Source organism: Watersipora subatra, chromosome 3 (genome assembly GCF_963576615.1).
Source record: "Watersipora subatra chromosome 3, tzWatSuba1.1, whole genome shotgun sequence".
NCBI lineage: Eukaryota > Metazoa > Bryozoa > Gymnolaemata > Cheilostomatida > Watersiporidae > Watersipora > Watersipora subatra.
The window spans coordinates 74,861,729-74,888,452 of NC_088710.1; the positions used below are offsets into that span (position 1 = coordinate 74,861,729).

A 26,724-nucleotide genomic window follows, 5' to 3' on the forward strand; every position below is an offset into this window, starting at 1 on the left:
AAGCATTGCTTATCAAAAGGATTTGAAGCAAGCATTGGGAGGCAATTTTTGCTGAGTTTATAAGAACCATAAAGAAATTAAATCTTAACTCAAGTCTTAAGTTTTCCTTGACCCGCTCGTATTACAAGGGTAGCTGTTTATCAGACTAATTGCTTATTACTGACCATTAAATTATGAATTGCTTTTCCTTTCATCTTAGTTAAGATTAAGGAAAGAGTAGACAACCTTTCATATCTATGCGCTCTATTTTATTGTTCTTGGTTGCCCACACCTGAATGCTAGTTCACACAAACATTTTAACAATCAATTAGTATTAGCCCTCAGTCAGTTTGGTGCCTTCCTAAACAATGCAGTATTTCATTTCCATTCGTATCTATCAAATTACATTCATTGATCTTTTAAATCAAGCTTTCTTTAGTTTACTGTTTCTGGATGTATCCATAATAGTAAAGCAGGTATTTCATTGTTTATCAAGTTGACTCATTGTAGTGATTAATAATGTGTACTTGTTAAGTTGCTGGGTCAAGTTTGCTGATATGAATCAGGAAACAATGAAAGGTCAAACATGCTGTCAGATATTCTACACAATAACTACTTGTTTAGTCCTATGCATGTGTACAAACTTAGAATTATCCTTTATGTGCCACTTTTAATTGTATCTATTGTTAACTCTATTTTTGACTTATGAGCGATTTCTACAAAAACATTATTTGCACCGAATGCGTTTGTTATAAGGTATGGTTTGGTTTTTGATACGACAGGATATGAAATTTGGTTACATTTCATTAGTATTATTTTTGTATATTTGTTATTTTGAACAAATGAAAATTGATTAACCATGTATTACATGTTTAGAGACCTTGGCTTGGCTCCCTGTACGTTAAAAAATTATTTTGTATTTGCAAATTTATATATAAACACACATGTATTTGCGAAGCTGCACAAGTCAACAATTTTCAAGACTATTATTCAAGACGCAGATTATTTTAATAGCACTCATATTGTGAGATATTGTTTCAGTTTTGACTGTTTACATATTTTTTATTATAATACTAGGTGCTTCCTTTTTTCTTGTAATAAGAAACTAGTATTATATAGTCTCAAATAGCTAACCCTTTTACCACTACATACAACTATCAACCATTTTATGATCGTCTTTTGCTAGGTATTTCCAACTTTGACCTACTCGGAGAATTTGGAAGACAGAAGTGGTTAGCTAATTTTCATCTTATCCTCGTGTATAATGTAATATTCTCATTCGCGGCTACCGCTTGTCTTGTCAACAAGTTCTCCGCTTCAATGAGGCAAGCCATATACAAAAAGGTGGTGCAAGCTTTCAAAGGGGATCCACGCACATCTTCTCCTCCAATGTCAGACTCGAGATACTTTGACTAAGTCTTCTTAGTCTCGTCTACACCGTATATGCACTCGTACATTAACGGAGGGTAGCTAGCGTGTAATGAAGCAAGCACTATATGGCAGCTGTCAGAGGTACTGTTGTTGCGGTTTATGGCTGCAACCAATTCTCAGTTTTATTCTATGCTATGCGCTATTCATATCATTTTCTCATTAGCAATCTACCTTCCTGCTCAAATAGTTGAAAGAAATATGGAGGCCAAGACATGTAATGTCTACCTCTTGCATTATTTGTTATGCTAGCGAGTACTGTAGACTAATATCATATTTATTTGTTGTACTATTCCTCCTGTTTGTGCATCAAACCTACCGCAAGTGTCTAAGTCATCTTGGCATCAACTGCCAATTTTGTAGTTTGATTATTTTAGAACAACATAGCTCATTAGTGTCGAGATACACATAGCATAATCAGTAAGTAATTTATTCTTTGTCTTTCTACATGTATATAAATTGTATCGATGTTGTAAATAACAGATTGTACACTTCTCATATTTTGGTACTATCGTCATATTTATTCTCAGACTTGGCAAGCTTGCTCATGTAATGTCAGTCTTTTACTCAAGTGATACCAATAAATGTGAACTTGCTCCTTGTCTACATATATATATAAATCTCAAAGTTTGTCATTCCGGCTATAGCGCACACTGATTATTTTACCGATTTTATTTTTGCCACGCGTCACGATGCCCCTGTTAAGAAATCTTTTTCGTAAGGCTCAATTACTATAGCTGGGGTTAAGGCCAATTCTTCTCATGCGGACAATTATATTGAAATATTTTGGGACCTAAGTATATGCAACACGATGCTTCATTTTTTTTCGTTAGGGCAAATTTGTTCGGCCCACGAAATCAACAATAATTTATCTTGTACTTGAAATTTGCTGATTAGTGTACCGATTATATACGTTATTAAAATATACACGTCGCTGAACTCGCCATGGCGAGTTATCCGGTATCTGTTATGATGAACACGATTCACTAACGCAAATAATAAAATTTCTGTTTAAAAGTTTGAATTTTACTAAAATACATGCTAAAACTTCCTTCAAGTATGTTTTTAGTAAATTATATTCATTTAAGTTAAATTCAGCGTTTAGGTTGCACGTCTGTCTCGAAGGTAAAAACTCTCCACATAGTACATTGTAATGTTATATCTTGAAGATCATAACCACAAAATGCACTAAAGTCATTGTAGGTACCTATAGTTACCAAGGTTAACATAGTATTTTGATACTATTTTTAATGATTTTTACCAGGAGGTGATTGCCTTAGATAATGACTATGAGTTTCTATACAACTCAACTGTACGTCTCTAACCTACAATATTTGTCCTGCACAAAACCTCATGATCTGAAGTTTGAAAGTTACAGTTGTTTGACAAAGTTTAAAAACCTTTACAGTTGCTTTTATTTTCTTGTAACTACACAAAACATTTCTCTCATGATATGTAGTTTGAAAGTTAGAATGGCAAATGATGTTATATGTTAAATACGAATCAATTTTTTTGTGTAAAGACTTATTACCCGTGCAATGCTGGGTAGCGCAGCTAGTCTTCATATAAATCTAAACATTTGTCGAGATGTCTAGCTGTAACTATTAAAGTTTTGGAATTTAATTTTCGCTTTTTGTTGGATTTGAACTCATGGAGATTGCAACCACAATTTTCAAATCACGCGTTTCACCACTGAGCTATACAGTCCTTAGCATTTCTTTGCTCATATCGTATACCGTATCGCTTTGCTGACGTATTAATTGGAACTCCATGAACTTTATTAACTCATTGAAACACGATGCTTTTTCGTCTTCGCCGTACTAGAGCAAATTTGTTTACTGCATAATGACATCAACAATAACTTCTCTCAAAATTAAAATTTGGCGATTATATTTCAGTTCAGCGTCATCTGTTATGGTAAAAACGGGTTTGCAAACAGATAAGTGATAGAATTTTAGTAAAGTTTACTAAAATGCATACTAAAACTTCCTTCAAGTATGTTTTTAGTAAGCTATATTCATATAAGTTAGATTCAGCGTTTATGTTACACATTTGTTTTGAAGGTAAGAACTCTGCACGTAGTACAGTGTAATGTTACATTTTCTTGCAGATCATAATACCCACAAAATGCACTAAAGTTATTGTAGGTAACTATAGTTACTAAGGTTAACATTGTTTTGTTACTCATTTTTTAATGAGTTGTTTGAAAAGGTTTGACAACCTTGAATTACTCATGGAAATTTTTATAATCTGTTTCGCAGTCAAACGAAGAATGTTTTTGCATGGTCTCTGTTGCGATTTTCTATTCTACTGTTTTGTGGTTCAATTAAATGCTTCGTCATTCGCTTCTTAACCAAAATGGATTAGGAGTATAATTATTTCACTGCGTAGTCACTCTGTGCAATTGACACCGTATGTCTATTACCCCCTCAAAAACAAATGCATACACATAATTATGATGATGATATATAAGATATATATAAGATGTATATACATTTACATAAGGGTAAATAGGAATGTCAAAGCTGGAGCTCAATCATAGATATACAGTATCGATTGCATAGAGTGGTTACACTGAAAAATAATTATATGAAAAGCTATGGTGTGTATCTACAAGCAACGTACGATGTAGCATATAATTAAAGTTTTTTTACAGCAAATGGCAGCATTAATTGAATCATGAAACAACAGAGCTGAGAATCGTAACATATACCGAGCAAAATTATTCTCCATTTGACTATGAAACTGATCTTTGCTCACATGTACACAAGTTTTTATTTTTCTAATATCCAATAGTCTACTACCAAATAGTGCCTCTTCAATTATTTGTTATTAGGTGTCACAAAATTTCAATGTTGAATTTTTGTGACCATTTCAGGTGTCATGCCATCAAAATGTTTTACTGTACTAGCTTTGAGGGTTTTACGGTGTTCAGTATTGTTATTCTGATAAGCTACTTCAATCTAACCAGGATATTTTTATCGTTTCGCTGTACTGTAAGCGCATTATCATGAACCAATTTGTGCTAGGCGGATGTTTTGCTATAATACATTCGTGGAGATATCGACAGTTGACAATAGGTTAGTTGCTCATAATTATAAGACATCGCAAACTTTTCTATACATAATATTGTCCTTTCCTTAGATATCATGTTACCAAAAAATAGAGGAGTCAATCTAACAAATCATTTTTCAATTTCTTGCACTTCAATTTGCACTGCAACACACAAATCACTCTGTACAGTCCAGTGGTTTGTATATTCCTGTGTCTTGGCATGACAAGGTTGTCAAACGGCAGCATTCAATGAAACGTGTACACAAGGCTTGTTGCTGGATGTCCTAAAAATAGGCCACTGGTAGCTAGCAACTAAATTGGGAGTTATCATCTTTGAATCTTAGCAAATTTTGATCATATGTAGCTGGTATTGCAAGCAACCATAATTGGAGTTGTTGTTTCTATATATTTTCACTCTATCTAACATACTTGGCTATTACTTGTGTTCTTTAAAGCTAAACTGAAATAACGATGCTGCCAATTAGCAATAAGTTATATTTTTAGGCTCTGAAACCATCCAATTTTTAGCATTTTACAAATTTTCTTCAATTTAATGTAGGCTATGCAACCATTAAAATTACATTCCCATTTTACTACAACACCATGGGTAATGCAGCTAGTATGTTATAACATTGTTTAGACGGGCTGTGTAAACAGCTGTTTCAATCCTAAACATCCTATCAATAACTGTTCCTGTATTAAATATTATATTAATAACTGTTCCTGTACTAAATACCAACTGTTCCATTATGAATAGCTGTCAAGTATGTATCAGTTTCTGACTACCACTACGAGATTAGTCGTGGGATGCTCATCATCTGTGAGCTCATCTTGGACAACATCATTCATGGCGGATGTGACCAGGCAGACATATTTGAATCTTTAGGTTTCAGGGAGCACATGCATAATGTGAGCAAATTATGCATGTGCTCACATTATGCATGTGCTCACATTATGCATGTGCTCACATTATGCATGTGGTCACATATTAGAGATTTTTATGATAATAGGAGCAGTGTCCGTCTGTCTGTCCAAATCCACGTTTATAAAGGTAGGGAAATAAGATTGCCCTGCACAGGGATGGAACCCAGTCTAGCATACTACCAGTACACCGTTCTGGCGTCTTACCACACCAAAGGATAACTCTCCATATATATATCTCCGTATACTGACTACTGATGATGATCTCTCACAGTGCACGGGACTGAAAAGGATAATAGTTATAATAATAACAGCATTCTTTGTTTACTTGGGCTCTAGCACTGCCCACAGACAATGATACAGACAAGAAAAGTTGGAGTGACATATATTTACTATTAACAAATCATATTGAAATACAAGGAAGAATTCAGATGTTTATAACACGGCTCAGCTTCTGTACACGATTAAGGAGTAAATCGCCTTGCTTAATAACGTCCTGCAATGAAAGGTACACATGGCATCAGTGAACTGCGCTAGAAAAGAAATGGTATGAAAAGAAAAGAGAGAAACCCACTAGATATAAAAAGGTTAAGAAATTTACCTGGTACTGATAATTTTTAGAATCGGGACGATTGGTCTCCACGATGCCCCCAACTTTATCTATCTTCGCATGTAGCCTACCGGCAGCTATTAACCTGGAGAGCTCTCTGCAATAAGACACGTTAAATTTGAGGATTAGACATTAAAAATTTTCTTTTAAAATATTAGTCCTTGTGACAATATATTTTGTTGTATTTTACTTAGCGGTAGTTAAAATGCTACAGTCAAACCAGCCAACTTCTTATCAACAAAAAGCTGAAAGACAAAACAAACGAAGAATGAATCAATAGGAGCAAAGCATTAATTCAACTAATACAAATGGTAGAGTTAACCAACTCCATCTCGACTGATACCCACATTCGTTCTATAGCACAATATGAAGTTTCCCCAAATATTGTTGTAAAATTGATCTACTTGAAGGGTGTTAAAAATGTGATGAAATATACAATATTTAGCAAAGAATTGATTACAAGAAATTTAATATTAATAAATATATACTAGAAATATGCGAGAACCAATTAATCTTATATGGAGAAGTTCCTCTGTTTGTGCTGTATGAATTATACAGTTAGATGGTACACTTGATATGACCATATAACAGACCAAAATGACTATGGCTGAAGTATACCTTAAACCATAGTCACAGCAATATTGTTAATGGTAGACTTGCAACAAAATTAACATTACAATTATTTGGTATTAAAATATTCACCATGTCTTACGCTGCTGTGTTGTAGGTGCCAAATATGTGGGAATGTGATTACAAGCTCTTAAAAGCTCAAAAACAAACAGTTAATCGCAGCCATCACGAAAACGCCTGTAGGTTGGAATCCCTATCAAAAACGGCTCAAATGGGATGTAGCTGAACACGATGTGCCTCTGTTACACTTTCATGCAACCTCATTCGTCAAAATATTTTCACAAATATACTTCACACATTCAATAAAACCATGTTTATTGTCCTTACGCGTCTATTTCATCATCATTGTAATGCTGTCACTTTGAGCACTGATATCTCAAAACCTAGCCTAAAAATTAGTTTAATTTTTTAACCTTAGCTTGAAGGAGTGCATATCATCTTCTGATAAACACGAGGAGCGTGTTAGTCACCTGTGATAGTGGAAAAATGCTGCAGAAATTGTTCACGCTGTTTGGCAGGAAGTATGGGTCACATGATCAGATTACGACTAGATGATTAGACCAAACTGAAACGAAACTGTAAAGTAGTGAGCATCTATATTAGATATGGGCTTTCCGGTAGAACCCGAAGTGTTTGTCATAAACTAGTGCTATGAGACGTTTTATATTGAGCCTTTTATTGGCCTTTCAATTCACGTGATAACATCACGTGACAAAACAATAACCACGTCGAATTGAGTACATCATCGAAATAAAGGGATTTCAACCTACGGCATTTTCGTGATGGCTGCGATTAACTGTTTGTTTTCGAGCTTTTAAAAGCTTGTAATCACATTTCTACATATTTTGCACCTACAACACAGCAGAGTAAGACACGGTGAAGCCTTTGATACCAAATAACTATAATGTGAATTTTGTTGCAAATCTACCTTTAAATTTATAACAATTTCTAAATAGAGATGCTAATGGTACTCTCTAGGTGATATGTGTAGTATATTGCGTGCCCAAACTTAGCCTTACAATCCCAACATCCCGTCGCAGTTGATTGCATGGCAACACAAATACTAGTAAGTATGAACTATACTTCCTGCCGGTGCTCATACTAGTCAATAAGAAGGCTAGATAGGGGGGGGGGGGGCACCAGGGAAACACCCATATACATGTGTAGGGCAGTATATCAATCAGACAACACCCTTTATGAACCTTTTACTGTTAGCTCCTTTAGTTCTGGATAACTAATTGGTTGCTAACCCATTGTACCGATGACACTTTTACAAAATATTCATACTTTCTGTTTTCTAAAGCATCCTACTCCGAGGCAGATCAACTATTATTCACATATCTGCTGTTGCAGTGCAGCTGCAGATCTCTTTTATATGAACCAATCAATTACATTTAACAACACATTTTAGGATACTGACAGTATCAGACACCTAACCTCATGAAACAATGTCTTGGAATCAAATATAAAATAATTGACTGAAGAGTTATTCAAGATTCCTCCTTACGAATACATGATCAAAGCTTAATAAAATTTTCCGTGTCAAACTTTTGACTAAATGTTAAAACCTCTACTCTCTATAGAGTTACCTCTCCTAGAAATACACTCGAATCATGGTTTTAAAAAGAAAAACATTGAGCAACCTAATAAAAAGAAATTTAATGAACAGACCATTATTTCCGCAGGGTTATGGAAAAATCTTGGCATATACACATTTACTATATAGGTACATTTAGGAAGTCAAACAACAGCATAGTCATGAGCCACAGGACGTAAAGTTTTAGTAGAGAATTGAGAGCTGTAAGTGAAGTGATGATAACGAATGACTTACTGGTCTATGAAAGCGATTGTAACCCCAAAGGCTTTGGCCATGTACTCGAGTGTAAGACTATGATAGGACTGGAGGAGCTGGTTGTAAGCTAGAACCCTCATCTCCCTCACATAGTATCTGTAGTGCTTGTGCAGGTATCTATCGTACCTTAGTTTCTGTTCTATGCTGGCTACAATTAAAAACAAAATCATCAGTTAACAGTACGTCCTTATGGACCACATGGTATGAAGACCAGTGTGCAAGTCTAACAAGAGAAGTGGCGAACAAAGTTGCTTAAGGTTAACTGACAGCACAAACTTTGATTACATTAACAGCAGCAGCTAACATTATAGGTTGAGGTTTTAATAACATTTTTGAGCAATTCCAACCAAATACCAGGTTGAATCAACATCTTTAAGTTGTGCAAATGGACAGAAAGATTCGTGATTTTTGCAAAATATCGAATGGAAACAGCTTTGATAACATATAAATATACTAAAATCACTAATTATTTGAATCAGATTACCTACAAATTGCTGTTCAAAATCCTTATTAATGAAAGTAGAATCTGCATTGATAAACTTTAAACGATGATTTCCGAGAGTAGCTAATTTTTAGTGATTTTTTAAATTTTGTATTTGTGTGAACGAGGAATTTCTTGATAATTTCTTGCCACCGGTGTACCCACAAGCTGATCGGTGCAATTCTATAAGCAGTGCTCAAAAGTTAATGCGGGATGTATAAATACGGCGAAGACATTTCCGGCATTTGTGTAAAGTGCTTTGACCTTGCATCACAATTGTCTGTCATATCAGGTAACCATAACAATGTAGCATGGTGACTACATGGGGGATTTTTAATGGCGGCCAACACAAGTACACTATTTTTGGGTTCACATGTTGGCTAATCATCAGCGGGGACATCATAATTCATAAGTCTATGTTTTGCTATATGTCAAGCTTGGTGATTGCATCGCGAGTCTTTTTGTTTTTAAAGTGCTTGTTCCTTCTACCAATGATATACAGCCCCCAAGGATAGCCGACGGCTCTCATATGGGCGGGGGGTTCAATGATGGAGCTCTGATGGGATGAACCCGAACACGGCACCCGAACAAACAAATATGCTGAATAAAGCCCCTTGTAAATTTACAGATATTATGAACTATAGTGGTTATTTTACTTATTTGGTGAATTCACTTTGTTGTCAAATAAATATAGTATCCCAATATTGTCACCATTATGACCAGCCAGTTGCCATTCGCAAGCATTCGTGATATTAATAGTCACAATCGTAAAATAGCTCAAATTCGGTTTTGTATTTAGATTTTGAGTATGAAAACTACACTGCACAGCTTTGCCTGCTGTCCCATCTTATTGGTCAGGTAAAACAATGTGAAAACGATGAAAGACTTTGTCATTTTATATTAGGGGTGGCAAAATATTAATCACAAAATAGGAAAAAAGCCGTTGTTCGGGTAAATTATATTCAACTTTAAGCATATACTACAACCTTTACAAATTTTAAAATTACTAAAAGTAGGTAATTTGAAATGTCTTATTTTGTATGGATGCATTATTTTGGTTAGGTATCACCCCTACATTGTAGAAATTCAAGGTTTGCTATTGTGAACCGCGGGTCTACTGACTGAATGAGCTAATGAAACGATAACAGCTAGTCGTGTTTTTCAAAACCTAGCAAGGCAATGCGATCGCCCCGCGAGAGTTGTGTTAGCTCCGAAACCCAGGCTAGCATAATCCTAACAGAGCTCCATCATTAAACCCCGCCCATATGACAGCCATCGGCTATTCTTGGGGGGAGGGGGGGGCTGTATATCATTGCTTCTACCATCAAAACCATTGCTAAAAACGAAATATTATGATTATATCGGTATAACTACATGTAATTTTAAAATGCTCTCAATTAACCTTCAAACCTAATTGTGAAGACTTAGCTACACACAGGGATGCCTTATAGCTCATCGATGCATAGCTCGTCGATGCATAGCTCGTCGATGCATAGCTAGTCGATGCATAGCTCGTAGCTACAAATATGGCTGAGAAGAGCATTGTATCATCAAACTATTTAGAGAAACTAACACAAAAGCTGCAATGAGAGTTATCAGAGAGTTATACTATACGTAGTTAAAGAGATAAATCAGGAGTTATCATAGTAATGAAGATGAATCCGGGAGTAAATTAAGTATAATTTTAGAAATGACTCGGTGATCTATTAGAATCTTGTTCTTCGACTGAAGATGGATAAAGAGCTAGGTTGATGGATAGATAGCAGTAACGACGTCGCAGGAAAAACAACGATTAATTTATGTAATATTTGGTCTCTCACAAGCTATGACACCTACACCGTCAACCATCGGTTGTGTTTTGATTAGCAGTTGTGTATGGCAATTTGTACATGAATATCTTGAGATACGATGGATACAGAATGTACACATATTTTAGTACAAAATGACATAAATTTAAATGCTTATTTCCAAAGGTGAAAGTGATAATTTGATAGCAACAAACTAATTATACATATATTTGAGCATGTCAAGACAACGTCTGTATTTTTAGGTAGCATGGTTTGCTTAGACGATATCTAGGCCAATCTAGGTAAGAATAACTAATTGATGACATTATGGTCTAATCTGAACCAATGCCTGAACACAAATATCCCAAACAACAAAATTTAATGCCAGCACTACCCAGCAAATAAATATTAGATGCTACAGAGAAAGATAGCACATACCAAGACGTTTAAAAAACTCTGCGTATCTGCAGTTATACAAAGACATGAGGTATTCCTTCAAGTCAGGCTTTGAGTGTAAGACCTCAAGAATCTCTGCTCCTTGCACCACCTTGAAAATAAAACATGCAATTACCACTTTGGATTAATCCTCTGTTTAGTCCTATGATAGTTAATAATGATGGTCAACCAATCTTTCTGTCGAGGCAATTACCGTAAAACCTCTAATTGAATGCCATGATGCTCTATTTTTCAACCCTTCCTATATATTAGCGGGCAATTGGAGGTAGCGGTCAATTGGAGATAGCGGTCAATTAGAGGTAGCGGTCAATTGGAGGTAGCAGTCAATTGGAGGTGGCGGTAAAGTAGAGTCCTGCGTTGTATTTTTCAAATGACTTGTCAGAATTTTGAAAAAATAAATTTAGCCCTTTACGGGCGAAGTGAATTTCGTCTGTTTTGCCATGATTTATAATTATCTGATTTCTTTTTAAAAAAAGTTATAAGTGCGTTGTTATATAACTATTATAATTTGTTGTAGTCATGAAAACTTTTGTTGTGGGAAACTTTATTGTGAGGGAGTTGGCGGACTCCTCGTTTGAGACTATATCAATACCTGTTCTGACGTGGAGCGAGGCGTTACAATATATAACATCAGATTGGAAGGTTTCACGGTTCTATTATCTATGTTTATGTAGGGCCTGCAAAGTTTAGTAGGATTAATTATTCGGGTAGTTTAAAACAATGTAGGTTATATAGACCCAATAATGGTATTTTGGATGAGATAAATGACCCTTATAGGATACGGATGTTCAGAAATGACAATGAACGGGATACTAAGACGATTAGAGGGATGGCTGTGGTCGAGAACAGACTCATTGATTTCAATCTGGCTAGAAACATGGCAACCCCTTATATGCATAGGAGAATTTTCACTAAAAGGAACCACACATATAGATTCAGACCACAACTGTTGAGGGATGGTGTTCACCCAACGAGAGATATAACGAGAGATTGGGCCAGAGAAATAAGGAAAGTGAACGTAATTAATATGGAAAGATTAAGGAGGAGGTTCATCTAAATAGACGTGTACATATATGTATATAAAAAAATAATATAAAAAAAACAAAGTTACTGCTGGTTGTTTGTATTTATGTTGTAGAGAGGGTGTAAGGGCACCCCAGAAGGAGGCTTAAAGGGGAGGTGCAGGATATAGTAAGAACGGCATTGACCCTAACGGAAGGTACTGGTGAAGCTAGATGATAACTGACGGAGATATCGGAAAGGCCTTCTTGTCTAGGACGGTGAGCTTGCTGGACATGCTTTGGAAACTTATACAATACTTCTACCATTTAAGGTATAGCTTAATGTTAAGCATATACTACACTTTCCGGTGGAGCGATATTAGATTTTTTGGATACAATAAATCTGCTAACTTACCTCCAAATTGTCAAAGATCTCTTAATAAATATGTATTGAGAAACAGAGAAATATCTCTCTCTACCAGTTGATATCTATTGCTTGCAATTAACCTGGTATGATATTATAGCCTGTGTCCTTCTTTGCAATTTGTTGGTGCTTTCAATTTTTATTTCAATCTAAACTTGAAGAAATATTTATATTTTAGATCTATATTTACCAATGTTGCATAAAAGCTCATTGCACTCATTGATAGGTTTGCTAGTTTGCAGCGAGAACTGGCTTTTTATGTGCAATAGAAAAATGTTACGAACGTCGATCCAATGTAAGTCACGTTAAGATAACCACTATCAAATAATATGCAATTTTATAAGTTATATACAGTGCACCCTCAGGATACAATTTTAGTCCGTTCCGGGTTTGCATCGTATGGTGAAAAAATCACCCAGAGGGGTATAGAAACCATAGTAATTACATACTGCAAACATCCCCTGGTGAAAAACATCAAAATTTTATACAAGTACTGTACATATTAAAAATTAGTAACAAAATAGTATGTTAACCTTAGTAACTATAGCTGCCTACAGTAACTTGAATATATTAGTGTATTTATTGGTTATGATCTGCATTAATAGGTAACGTTGCAATGTGCTATGTGCATTACATACCGCTGAGAGTTCTTATCTTCAAGACAGACGTACATATACCCTAGGACACTTTTATTTCGCTAGAATTTAGTTTCGTGAGTAGTACACAGAGTAAAATTTAGCTGCAACTTAATTTCGCGGCTCTGATGGGTGCGAAAATATAGTGATGTGAAAATAAATGCAGTGGAACAAACAGATTAGATTCCTCAGGTCTAGTTCGCTAGTAAAAAAAAATTTTCAATTTGGGACTAGTTTGTATTTGTAAACCGCAGGTAGAAATGTGTGGGTGAGATCGATAATTCAATTTGATCGCTTGCTGCCAATTGTTTCTTGGACTATCAATGAAGTCTATGTCACTCCCGCCGTGACTTTCACACTCAAGTCCCAAGAAGAAGAAAATAGATAACAACCAACTTTACAACCAGAACTGTATAACATGGTTGGACCTGGTGAGGGTTGTTATTGTTTTTGGTTGGTAATAAAATTCATCACTATAATAATTATTACACAATTTTATGACTTTCCCTACCAGACTTTCATCCTCATCAATTACAAATTCGGTGACTAAACTGATATCATCATCTTCTTCATTTGTCTGTTCCAAAAAAACTTGTTATCTTAATTTGCTTTGCCATGCTGCTCAGTCGGTGTGTTAGTTATAACGAGTTTATCAGAAATTTCCCAATGAGCCCAGCCACACACAAAAATTACCTGCATTTCTAATATGACGATTTTATTGTGGACATCAATGTACAAAGCTATTTAATTTCGCATTTCCGCTCATTCGTTATGATAGTTTAGTTTCGCTCATGAAATTTTCGCGAGAGGATGACTCCGCGAAAATGCGAAAGTTAGATGACGCAAATACATTAGTGTCCTAGGGTAACATAAGCTTTGAAATTGACTTTAAAAAAGTTAGCTTACTAAACACACACACTTAAGGCTATGGTTTAGTACGGTATGTATTATCAACTATTTTACTGAATTCCAACTTTTTATCACTAAAATAATATCACCTATTAGTTTCGGGCTTCGATTTCAACATAATTTTAGCCGAAATCAGTAAAACCTTTTTAACCTAACTTAGCAAGAAATATAAAAGCTTGACCGATGCTGTTGTCGTAATGAAGTGGATTTTTGTTAGCAGGTTAAGAGAAGTTGTCTGACCATCGACTTTCTGTTTGATGAGATTGCAAAATCTAACAACTATAAATTGAGTGGGACTAGCCTTCGATTGAAATATCAACCAGTAATCAACATTTTCATCTTCATCGGTTTCAAAACAAAAATATTTCAATCTATAGAATGATCAATCTATAGAATGATCATTGTCAAACAATGAAGCAAAACTTAATCTTGTAAGCTGTTTAACCTCTTCAAACGCAATAGTGATGACAATTTAATCTCTTAAAAGTATTACAACAGCTTTCAGTTTAAAATATTATTAACATTAGGAGAGGTTTAAGAGAGTTTACACCCTTGAACACTAGGCATCGCTAGTCTTGGTAAGTTTCAAGGGCCTCTATCAGACAAAAATACAACAGTTGGCGAGCCAGAAGAGACAAGCCTACCTTTTCTCTGAGGACTGGTCGGGTAAGAGCCTCCATACCCAGTATAATAGTATAGACAATGAACTCTGAGTAGTCCATCAGCTCATATGAAGTGAATGTAGCGACAGCATCTAGACAGTACTCTGTAGCCTCCTACAACAGAAAGACAGCATCGAGACAGTACTCTGTGGCCTCCTACAACAGTAAGACAGCATCTAGACAGTACTCTGTAGCCTCCTACAACAGAAAGACAGCATCTAGACAGTACTCTGTAGCCTCGAACAACAGAAAGACAGCATCTAGACAGTACTCTGTGGCCTCCTACAACAGAAAGACAGCATCGAGACAGTACTCTGTAGCCTCCTACAACAGAAAGACAGCATCTAGACAGTACTCTGTAGCCTCCTACAACAGAAAGACAGCATCGAGACAGTACTCTGTAGCCTCATACAACAGAGAGACAGCATCGAGACAATACTCTCTAGACATTGAGTCATAGAGGGTCAATGATGTCAACGACAGTGTTGATATATAATCACCCCATTTAGGGCTGTTTAGTCAATTGCATAATACAGGAGTTACGGGATCACAAAGATTATTTGATATAGTCGGTACCCAAGACCTAACATCACAAATGGTGTTAAAAAGGTGTTTTACTGGTATTAGTTGAACATTTGATGTAAGGAGAATAAATCACCACACCTTGAACTGTCGATTAGCCATACAATTTACAGCCTTGTAGACTTTGAGTCGGTTTCTTCTGTCCCAATCTCCACCCTCATCTATCAGCCTATTATCAGAACAGGTATAAACTGCATGGTAGTCTCAGATGCAGCTATATTAAGTTAAGCTTAACATACTTGAACAAATCAAGGTAACTTGAGACGGAACACTGGAATATCATACGTTTGAGCTCGATCAATGTTCCTAGAAGTAAGATCGTGGTCAAAGTAGAAAAGACCGAGACGAATGAGATGAAACACTGTATCAAGCTTGCAGCCGATTGTGTGAATCTTTTCCTCTGCTTTACGAAATGCTTCCAAGCAAGCCTCCTGCAAACCACAACAAGGCTTGATCTAGAGATATTGTCAAAAGGTGCATTACCAACGGAAATGGAAAAATCATGATTTTTTCCGATTTTCACAATATGATTTTTTCGCTCATTTTTGCACATGCAAACGATCTGTGAATTACATTATACATTGAAACGCTGGTGAAGCCACTTGTCAGTATTAGTGACTTACATTTTTTAGTTTGAAAACTTCTTATATTTCTTGCATTCAAAAGCCATATGTGAATGCTTGCACTTAAGCTGATTGCAGTAAAGAGTTTGATGTCGCAATGTCATTTATTAAACAAAGCAATGAGGGAAAACTGTACTAGTTACGGTTACCACCTCACAATTAATCCTGCTTTGAGGATTGCTAAATAAACTCCTAACTTCAAAGGTCTTTCTGTAGCATTATAATAGACATGCAGTCAATTATCTCCATCACACTTGCTAATTCATGACAGTGATTGTTTACAGAATTGTTACACACACATCAACACAAGATTGTTTGCCAAGAAACACCAATTTTAAAAATTATTAAAAAGAAAGCAAAAAATAATTTAAAAAAAAAAAATCATGATTTATGTGACGATTTAAATTAAATTTGAGTTTTTGATCCAACCCTGATTACTACCAACATAAATAAATTTAGGTTCAATTGCAATAATACCTTGTCACCTATTCTTGAAAAATGTTCAGCTTTTTTTATCAACAAATCTCGAACTTCCGTTTCGCCTAAACTCTCCTCTGCATCCTTGATTGATTCTTCTATAGATGCTAGCGCAGTTGCATTTTGTTGTTTCATGCCCTCTAGCATTTTGGTATCTGCTGTCCAATCAAGGTCTGCACAAAGCTCCTCATAAAAAGGTGCCATGTCTACAAGACAACAGTAAGTGTGGCATGCAGGACTAAATTACTTACCGAGCAACTAAAAAATTTCTAGAAAACTTAACAGACAAAAATGTTTCCTTAAGACGAAGCTTCAAATGTATAGTCAAGCATATAGGCTACAAAATGGCACAATGTTGTACTAGCCTTTACAGGGATTTTAGACAAGTTCATGATTGATAATACGGATACAGACATGATATTTTCATGAATGACTGTTAGTGTGGGTGGAGTGATTGCAGCAAATGGTTAGTGGTAAATAAACAATTGTTTTCTGGTTCGAAACATGTTCACATTCATAAGAAGCTACCAGTATTTCTTTTAATCTTGAGAGTTTTAACGAACTATTTCTGTGACCTATTTCTGTTTCAAAATTACAAAGATCCATAAATTAATTGATGACTCATTAGTATACAATATCATTGCTCCACTAGTCTATGAGTGAATTCACCAGGTACTCTTACTCTTGTAAGTACAAGATAGCAAACAAGCATTTTATAGGTTCATTGGATTCAGTTAGCTATAAATTTGCAAAACATCTTGCTCCCGTTTTCCTTTGGTTACAAAACAAAATGGTGATGCACACTGCTCAAATACTTTAACACAGTTTATGTTTATTTAAGTTATAGATCTGTGAATTCAATATAGCAATCAATGACATGGTCATTTGCTCCCTTTAAACTATTCATCGTCACACCTACATCCAACTACAGAGATATCATATTGGAAACACAATTGCCATTATCATCTCCCAACTCTTCTTCTATCAATTAGCATCTCTATTCAACTACTTATTTTGATAATTTTTAGTAGCCAAAAATGTTATGTTTCAATTGTTTTTTAACGATGGTAAATAGCTATTTCTGATTCCCAGTCCAACTGCTGCCTTCCATTCCTACTGTCTTCTCTTGACATGTTTACAGCATTCAATACATATTTCATATAGTTTGTAAGCAACATATTCCAGTGTTCTGTCTGTTCCTACGCTAATTACAATTATGAATATGTTTTGTTTTGGTTACTAAACGTATTAAGCTGCCTATGTATACATCCTTAGTCATAGTAAGAAATTCCTAAACTTTTCTTAAAGAATGCTAAATGCGTATTCTCATGACATGTTATAATAAAACAGGTTCTGCGCTTGATTTCCTATTTGTGGCCATACTGATTCGCATTAATCTTCGCTATTTTTCTCCTCAACTACTCAATTACATTGCCGAACAATTTTGCATTAGGGTATATTAAATAATTGCAGAAACAATTTTATTTGAGCAACATATTATCAGAACATACAAATTTAAAATATATTGGAAAATATGGCACTTATGTAATCTAAGCCATTGACTAAATCAAGTTAACTAAACAAGTTTAGGTAGATAGGTTAGGGTTTAGGTCTGTTTTTTAACTGGGAGTTATCCCATCTTTGAATCCCGGGGTCATGGAGATGAAAACTTTAAATGAGTGTGCTGTTGCAAGTTGGAGAGCACTAGTTCCAAATCCTGCTATGCTACAGTGTATGTGGATATGACCGGAGGGACAAAACTGTCCAGCAGGTGCACTATAAAAGATTACCAATCATCTTAAGATTGTTTCCAAGTTAGAAAGCTTCAAGCTTTCAATCTGGTATTACGCACATAAATGAATAGTTACTACATCTACTTGTATGCACAGTGGAAGAGGTCGAGAATGTAAAAACTAGATGTATTTGCTAAATAAAATGCATAGCCCTGCCCAAGCAAAATACAGTCTATATTGTAATAAGCAGATAAAAACCTTTTTCAACATACAGTATCACAATTATTATACATTGTGATACTTGAGAGTTACCTTTATCTTTCATCTCCCCAAACTTCTACAAACTTACTTCTCACAGTGAAGCTAATTAAACACTAACATGAATATTCAGACGACAGTCAAGAATAAGTGCACTCCCAGATTTAAAACACTAACACTGAATTTGAAAAATAAATGGAAAGTCGATGTACAAAACTTCAATTCATCTACTAACTTATAAAACTCACATGATATGAACAAAACAATGTATGAAAGCAGAGCGCACAGTCTATTCATATGAAAGCCCTGTAAGAAAAAGTTGGTTGATGTCAGCAATACAACCAGAATCTCTTCCAACAATAGCTCGAAAAAAATTTTCAACTATAGAATGGAATCTGACCATCCTCATTCGTCTACAGAGACTTATCAATAAGTGCTTTCCGTCATTTTGCTATCCTGACACTAACTGATTCAAGAATATTTTGCGATGCCTTTACCTATTTGATTCTAGACCAATCATGCTTCACTGTTCAATTCTTGTTAATCTCTTACAGATTTCAGTATCGTATACAACATATTATGCAAGTACAAGGAATGTCGTATGTACGTAGAGACATGTATATAATTTACATGTATAACAATTATGAAAGTTTAGATGTTCCTAAGTATTAAAATCATGGCTCAGACTTGAATAAGCTATTCTTTTCAGAACACTTTCTGGTTTAAATATTTTTGTTTATTCTGTGATGTTCTAGAAATTCTGCTTTTTTCAATATCTGACACTTACATCGCGCCTTTCTTATGATTTATAAATATTGTTGGAGTTACATATTGTGGATATTGCCACAATCCATGTGCTCTCTAAACCAGTGGTTCTTAACCAGGGAGAAATTTTGGGATTTTAGGGGGAATTTGGCAGTTTGCCAAAGGGGATTTCCGTGGCACCAATTTTTCTTATATAAAGGGCAGCTAGGAGTGAATGAATTTCAGTAGTTTTAACAAAGCCAAGATCTAAAACTGTGGAAAAGGTAAGGATTGCTACACTACGTGCATATACATACCTGCAATATTAATTGTTCAGCTACCGATTTGGTTTGCATAAACGTATAACATTTTGACAATTTGCTCTGTAGCCTAACATATGTATGATGTTTTGCTCATGTAGATATTGAACGTATTCAAATATTTCGATTGCATATCCCATATTGTAGGTGTTAGAAATGTCAAAGACAAAAGGACGAACATATGATGATTCTTACCTTAACTATAGATTCACTTGTATGATTAAAAGCGGCATCGAAGTACCACAATGTGTTTTGTGCATGAAAGTGCTCGCTAACGACTCTATGAAACCACATCAACTTAAGCAACACTTAAGAAATAAACATGCAAAACACATGGATAAATCAAAGCCGTTCTTTGAAGCTAAAGAGAGAGGACTCAAGCGGGCAAAACTGGATTCCACTGGCAGCTTTCATATCCAGGCACAGGCCATTACCGAGGCATCCTATGCTCTGTCTTACCGTATCGCCAGAGACAAGAAGCCACACACCATTGGTGAAACATTAGTTAAACCTTGTCTGCTGGAGTGTACTAAGATTATTCTCGGAGACACAGCCGCTCAAAAGATAGCTGATTTATCCCTCTCAGACAGCACAGTGAAATCGAGGATCGATGATATGTTTGCGGACATAAAGAGGCAAGTAATTGAAAAGATCAAATCATCTCCCATATTCGCCATTCAACTTGATGAGTCCACTGATGTTGCTAGCATTTCACAGCTGATGGTGTTTGCACGCTATGTACACAGAGACAATTGAGGAAGAATTTCTGTTCTGCAGTCCTCTAACAGAGATCACCACAGCTGCTGATGTTATGAACCTGGTTTCCGACTTCTTCAGCAAAGAACATCTGGCCTGGGGCAAACTAATTGGAGTTTGCACTGATGGTGCTCCAGCTATGCTTTGCTGTCATGCTGGATTTGCACAGTTGGTAAAAGAAAAGAATCCTTTAGTGGTGAGTACCCATTGCTTCATTCACAGGCAAGCGCTAGCAGCAAAAACTCTTCCCAAAAGATTGCAGGAACACCTTTCTTCAGTGATTAAAGTAGTAAACTTTATCAAAGGCTCTGCCTTGCAAACACGTCTCTTCCACAAGTTATGCCATGATATGGATGCTGTGCACTCATCACTATTGTTCCACACCGAAGTTTGATGGTTATCAAAGGGTAACATGCTTTGCGTTTCTTCAATCTACGAGCAGAGGTCAATGAGTTCTTGAAAACTCATAACAAACCCAAACTACTGGCTTCAATGCAGGTAGAAGGCTTCCATCAGTGTCTTGCTTACCTGGTTGACATATTTGGTTCAATCAATGAAGAGAACACGAAGATGCAAGGTAGAGACAGAAATGTATTAAATGTAACTGATAGTATCAATGCATTCAAGGACAAGCTCAAACTCTGGGTGGAAAGACTGGCTACTGGGAATGTAAGAGTTTCATTTCCAGTTCTGCCTTCATTAGTTGACAAGAAAGCTCCTTCCGCTTCTTTGCTAACCGACAAAGCATCACTTGAACAGCTTGATAGCAGAGTTTGAGAGATATTTTCCAAAGTTAGATCCTAGGACAGAGCAATTGATGAGCCTGACCCAAGACCCTTTCAGGCGCAATATCCACGAGATTCCAGAACAGCTTCAGGAGTTTTTATAGCTGACAAACAACTCTGCATTAAAAGATGATTTCAAGGAGCTATCAATAGAGCACTTTTGGGTTCAGGCCCAAAGATTATGTCCCAACATAAGCCTGGCCGCTTTCAAGATGCTCATACCATTTGCTTCCACATATCTTTGCGAGTCAGAATTTCCAGCAATGCTAACCATAAAGAGCAAATCTAGAAACCGTCTGGAAGTAGAAGCTGACCTACGGTGTGCCCTATCTACAACTCCTAGCATCAAAATTCTGGTCAGCTCCAAACAAACACAGAAATTGCACTAGTCTGCTGACTGTCTTACAATGATAGATATATTGAGTTTCAATTTACATTTATTTTTAATATTCCATGTAAATATGACTGTAACAAATGCATATATACATGTCTATATATGTATATAAGTTATATATGTAAATAAAGTTCACTATCTAGTTGCAGTGCATTATTTGAAGGAGTTGGGAGGGGGAATTTCTGTCTTTAGGTTTGGAAAAGGGGAAATGGGACAAAAAAGGTTAAGAACCACTGCTCTAAACCAAACAAGCCTTTGGCTACCTAGTGCATTTGAGTTCTGAGCTAATTTCGCCTTCGTGATTTGATATTGCAGAATATTGAACATCTCAACAACCAGTAAAACCTATAACTAATCAGTTGGTTATTATTTTAATAAAATTAATTGGGATATATCATACATTACAAGAAAGTTCAACGCCTCCAATTTTGGTTAAACCAAAAACTATTCTTTTGTTATGTGGGCACAACAACGGCACCACTTTACAATTACACACGGTAAAACGTTGGTCAAGGCTAGTCTTAATAGGTAAATGCACTAGGACCTACTATTAAGAAGTCAAGACCTTCATTGTTTCTTAATAAGATATAACCTCGTCGCAGTTATCTTCGCACTAGACCACTTAATGTGGAAGTGGTGTGCCTCATATGATTTAATTTATTTCATCAGTGGTCTTCAATGTTCGAGTAATTGAGTTGAATTAGTCAGTAAGGCAAACTTAACTTGCTATATAAGTTTATAGTGCTTTTGCTGAGTGGTTATTTGTAGGATTTTTAATGTCTCTTATGGTTCTAAGTAAAAAGCTGTTAAATTACTTTTAGTGGCATGCACGGATGATGGTAATCCTTTACTGTTTGCTCGAGTTTGGTGTGAAGCTCGGATTGGTTAATCTAATCTAAAATTTTCCCACTACACCCTTCTAGAAAGAAGGAAAGGGGTGGGAACTCTTTTATTACAAAAGTTCTTTACTAAAAACCTCTCAGGTCTCGAGTTGTTCTTGGCCAAAAAGAATTAAAAAACGCATTTGTCCGGATTGTTGGCACAAACAGACCTGCTTTCTGTCGAGTGTTGTGGTGCTTGATAGTATTTTTAAAATCAGGGACCGTAAAGTTCCTTTCCACTGCTTTTAAATCAAATGTACACCTAATATCTTTTCGCCGTTTAGCTAAACTCTCGATCCCTGTATTTGCTCTTATTTCTGTAAAACTGACTTGCCCCTTTAGTTTAAAAATGAACCTTAAAGCGGTGTTCTGTATTTTCTCAAATCGTTTGATATCTTTTTCATAAACGGGTCCCATACCGTGCAACCGTACTCTAAAAGTGGCCTCACCAAAGAAAAATAAGCAATCTGCCGAGTTTTTGTGTCAGCATGCTTTAAAACTCTCCTTAGCATATGTAATGTTCTATTAGCTTTGCTTATTATTTTTACATAGTGAATTTCCCATTTCAGGTTATTTTGCAACTCAATGCCAAGATATGGATGTGAATCAACATTGTCTAAACGTTGGTCACATAAAAAATAACTTGCTTTTGAATTCGACTCTCCAACTGAAACAGCACATTTAGAAACATTAAAAGTCAATTGCCACTCATTAGAATAGTTTTGGAGTACCCTAAGGTCTTGTTGCAATACCGCTTTGTTGACGCGGAAATTAAATAAAAGAGTATCGTCAGCAAACAGTCGGCATTCTGACACCATAAGGTCTGGCAAGTCATTAACGTACAATAAAAAAAGAAGGGGTCCCATAACTGACCCTTGGGGCACTCCTGAGTTAATTGGACAAAATGGAGAGTTGGCATCTTCCACGGAAACAAATTGCCTTCGGTTCGATAAAAAATCCTCTATCCAAAAAATAAGATTTTCATTTATACCGTAATAGTTGAGTTTGAGTAAAAGTTTACGATGATTCACAGTATTAAATGCCTTAGAAAAATCTAATATGATTACATCTGTAATAATTCTATTATCCAGATTAGAAGCAAGATCGTTAATTGTATAAACAAGCTGGGAATCGCAAGATCTTCCATTTCTAAATCCATGCTGACTATCGTGCAAAATGTTATATGTGTTTAGATGATCATGAATTTTAGAAGATACAATATGTTCGAGAAGTTTACAAGTAATGCAAGTCAAAGACACTGGTCTGTAGTTAGTGGGTAATTCTTTACTTCCTTTTTTTATAAATAGGTATGACCCTAGCAACTTTCCAGATTGATGGTATTGTGTAACTGTCTAACGAGTATTGAAAAATCTCCGTAAGACATGGAGCTATAATGCGAGAAAACAGTTTTAAGACTTTACTAGACAAATAATCAGGTCCCCTAGTTTTACTTTCCTCTAGATTTCGCAACAGGTCAAATACTCCTTCTCTAGAAATTATCAAGTCAGTTTTATCTTTAGGTATATCCACTAATTTCATTTCAGGTGATTGGCCATCATCTTTGACAAAGACAGACTCAAAAAAGGAACCCAGAAACATAGCTTTCTCAGCTGGTGTTTGAGCCAAATTATCATCATATTTAAGATCTGGAATGATGTTGCTTGCATTGATTCTACTCTCTTTTAGGTAGTTGAAAAAAGGTTTACTATTGCCAGTGAGTAGTGGTTTGTATAGTCGTGTATGTAAATATGATCTCTTAGCTTGTTGCACTAACTTTTTATTGGATTTTTTCATACCTTTGTATTTTTTTATAGCATAGTATGTATTTTTACGTTTAATTTTTCTGTGAAGCATTTTTTGCTTATTCATATTTTTTTTATATTTGCAGTCATCCATTTTGGATCATTTTGCTGTGTTTTCAATTTTTTGGTAGGTATACATTTGTTTCTCAGCTCGTTGATACCGTTAATAAACAGGTCGTAGATATTACTTATGCTCTGTTTGTTTTTTATCATAGAAGAAAATTGTTCTTGATACTTGGGAAAAATTGATTCTACTTCTTCCATATTTGTTTTTAAATACAACCAAATAATATCTGTTTCTGATTTATAAATATCTGGAGTAAAATCAAGTTCCATAGAGATAATACTATGGTCACTATACAGTGGATCTGATACCTCAACCCTAAATACAAAAAGTGTTTGTAAGGACTAAATCTAAAATGTTTCCTTTAATGTGGGTAGACTGGTGACCATGTTGTTGCAAATTTAACTCTGTTAATTTATATAAGAATGGGTTACAGAGTGAGAAATTGCTATTACTCTTGTAATGATCCCAATCAATTTGGGGAAGGTTAAAGTCTCCGCAAATACAAAGTGGATCTTTCTTGCTACTCATTGCTTTCCCTATTTCTTCGAGTAAGCTTGGAATAAGCAATAAATCTTTATTATTAGGTGGTCTATAGACAACTGAAAAATAAAAAACCAATTTTGCCACCTTGCATTTCAACAAAAGAACCTCTGAAAGAGATTCCAAAGGAATAACCTCTACACGCACATCTGATCTTACATAAATAGCTACTCCTCCCCCTCTAACATCTCTATCTTTTCGAAACAAATTGAAACCATTAATTCTGACTTCTCCTGAGTTTATTTCAGATCCCAAAAAAGTTTCTGTAACACCAAAAACCAAAACGTTACAATGTTGTCCAATCTCCCATTCAATATATGGTACCTTGTTCCTAAGTGAATGTATATTGGTATATAGTATCATAGACCTACCATCTTGCTCATTTAGAAATTGTGGCTGATTAGCCCCATTTGCACACTTGTTTAGTTCCTATTTTTTCCTAATGACCACAGCCCCCTTCTTAATAATAACATCTTCCCCAAGTTGCTTTCTTGCTCTTAACTCTTTCCTAAGTTTGTACTGGTGATCCCTTTCTTGTTTAGTGAGGTCTGGGTTCACATAAATTCCTTTAAACCCCTCATCGGACATACATATGCCTCTTGCCTTAGCCACTAAATGCTATTTATCACTTGTCGATTCGAAAGTAGCAATGTAAATTTTATTCTCTGGCTTGCCAACTTTCACAACTTTTGAGGGTTGCTCAATACCAGCTTTGTCTACTATGATTTTTATTTGTGCCTCCGACACGTCTCCTGTGAAAACAGCACTAGCAGCCCTTTTCTCTCTCTCCCTTAACTCATTAGTCACAGTTAATAAGTTAGGTTAATAAGTTAATAGGTTAATAAGTTGTCGTATGAACTGTTCAGTGCTGAATGCTTATCCTTTTCACTAAGTATCCTCATTAAAAGTGTAGTCTGATGTCACGACGTCTCTTTTGTAGTAGCTAAAAACCAAACTTTTCTTTCGCTTCACTACTACTTTCTCGTCCTTTATGGTGGCTCATAAAACGTACAGCTTGATTTTGAATAGTTTCTATATCTGCTGTGTTTTTTTTAAATGGATCCCATATTGATGCAGCATATTCAAAATGTGGGCGACAAAGTGACTTGTATGCCAGCAACCGAGCAGATTGTGGAGCCCAGTATAAGGCTATTTTTAAAATGCCTAGTTGTCGCTTTGTAACTACTGTTTTTTTTAGAAATACGCTTGTCAAATCTTAAGTTAGATTGTAACTGGACACCAAGATAACGCGTATCTTCCACATGGTCTAGAACTTGATCACCAAGAGCGTATTTTGGTATTCATCTACTGCTGTTAAAGCCGATGACGTGACACTTAATTGCATTGAAGTTCATTTTCCATTTATCTGTCCATTGTTTTATTTGGTAATTTTATTTGGTACAGTACTGATAAATGTCAGCAGCTACAAGTGGAGCCATGTTATGCGCATTAATCCTGTCAATCAGGCCAAAAAGATTTTATATTGTGATATGGGAATATAAGAAATTCAACGACAAACCGTAGCTAGACGTGTATTTGTACTTACTGTCTGCTGTTATCGATGCCATAATCTGGCTCTTTATTTCTTTATCGTTCTTGTACTTTTTCGTGGTAAGCATAAACTTCCATTGTGCAAGTTGCAAATTGGGATTTTTCTCAAGACCTTCTTCTGCCATATTCTCTATAGGCATTTTGGAATTCTTAACGTTATAAAAGCATGAGAAAAGATTTTCAACGGTCTCTCATTAACGACCCCGCAACAATTTCTTCTAAACTGCCCAATCTTGCCGATTCATCGTCATTCAGATGAGAAAAACTAGCATTTTGATTTTGTTTAATTATCAATAATTTTAAACAAACTTAAAAAAAATTAAAATTTTGTGTTTTTTACTTTTTATAAAACGTTTTTGGTGTGTCATCTGTATCACCGGAA

The 26,724-nt window shown here is 35.6% G+C and overlaps 2 protein-coding genes across 2 annotated transcripts in view; one reads left to right on the forward strand and one right to left on the reverse strand.

The window, feature by feature from the left end:
• The window catches only part of LOC137392255 (protein LMBR1L-like), a 28,382-nt gene extending 26,365 nt beyond the window's left edge, over positions 1–2,017 (forward strand). Inside the window, exon 14 of the mRNA XM_068078920.1 lies at positions 1,166–2,017. Coding sequence (XP_067935021.1) covers positions 1,166–1,395 — 230 coding nt within the window. The 3' untranslated portion in view covers positions 1,396–2,017. The remainder of the gene's footprint in view (positions 1–1,165) is intronic.
• A 3,733-nt stretch (positions 2,018–5,750) lies between these two features.
• On the reverse strand, positions 5,751–26,661 carry LOC137389936 (26S proteasome non-ATPase regulatory subunit 6-like). Its single transcript, XM_068076131.1, has 9 exons — positions 26,338–26,661; positions 16,512–16,717; positions 15,697–15,842; positions 15,493–15,580; positions 14,812–14,943; positions 11,181–11,289; positions 8,454–8,622; positions 5,984–6,089; positions 5,751–5,878 (listed from the first exon to the last, which is right to left on the reverse strand). The coding sequence occupies exons 1-9, from the start codon at positions 26,480–26,482 to the stop codon at positions 5,810–5,812; spliced, it is 1,170 nt and encodes a 389-aa protein (XP_067932232.1). The 5' UTR covers positions 26,483–26,661; the 3' UTR covers positions 5,751–5,809.
• Positions 26,662–26,724: the final 63 nt, after the last annotated feature.

Coding starts and splice junctions, on each gene's coding strand:
- LOC137389936 (XM_068076131.1), bottom strand. CDS start 26,482: ATGCCTATAGAGAATATGGCAGAAGAAGGTCTTGAGAAAAATCCCAAT. Junction 15,581..15,696: donor AACATTGATCGAGCTCAAAC/GTATGATATTCC, acceptor TTCTGATAATAG/GCTGATAGATGAGGGTGGAG. Junction 14,944..15,492: donor TGGCTAATCGACAGTTCAAG/GTGTGGTGATTT, acceptor TTTCTGTTGTAG/GAGGCTACAGAGTACTGTCT.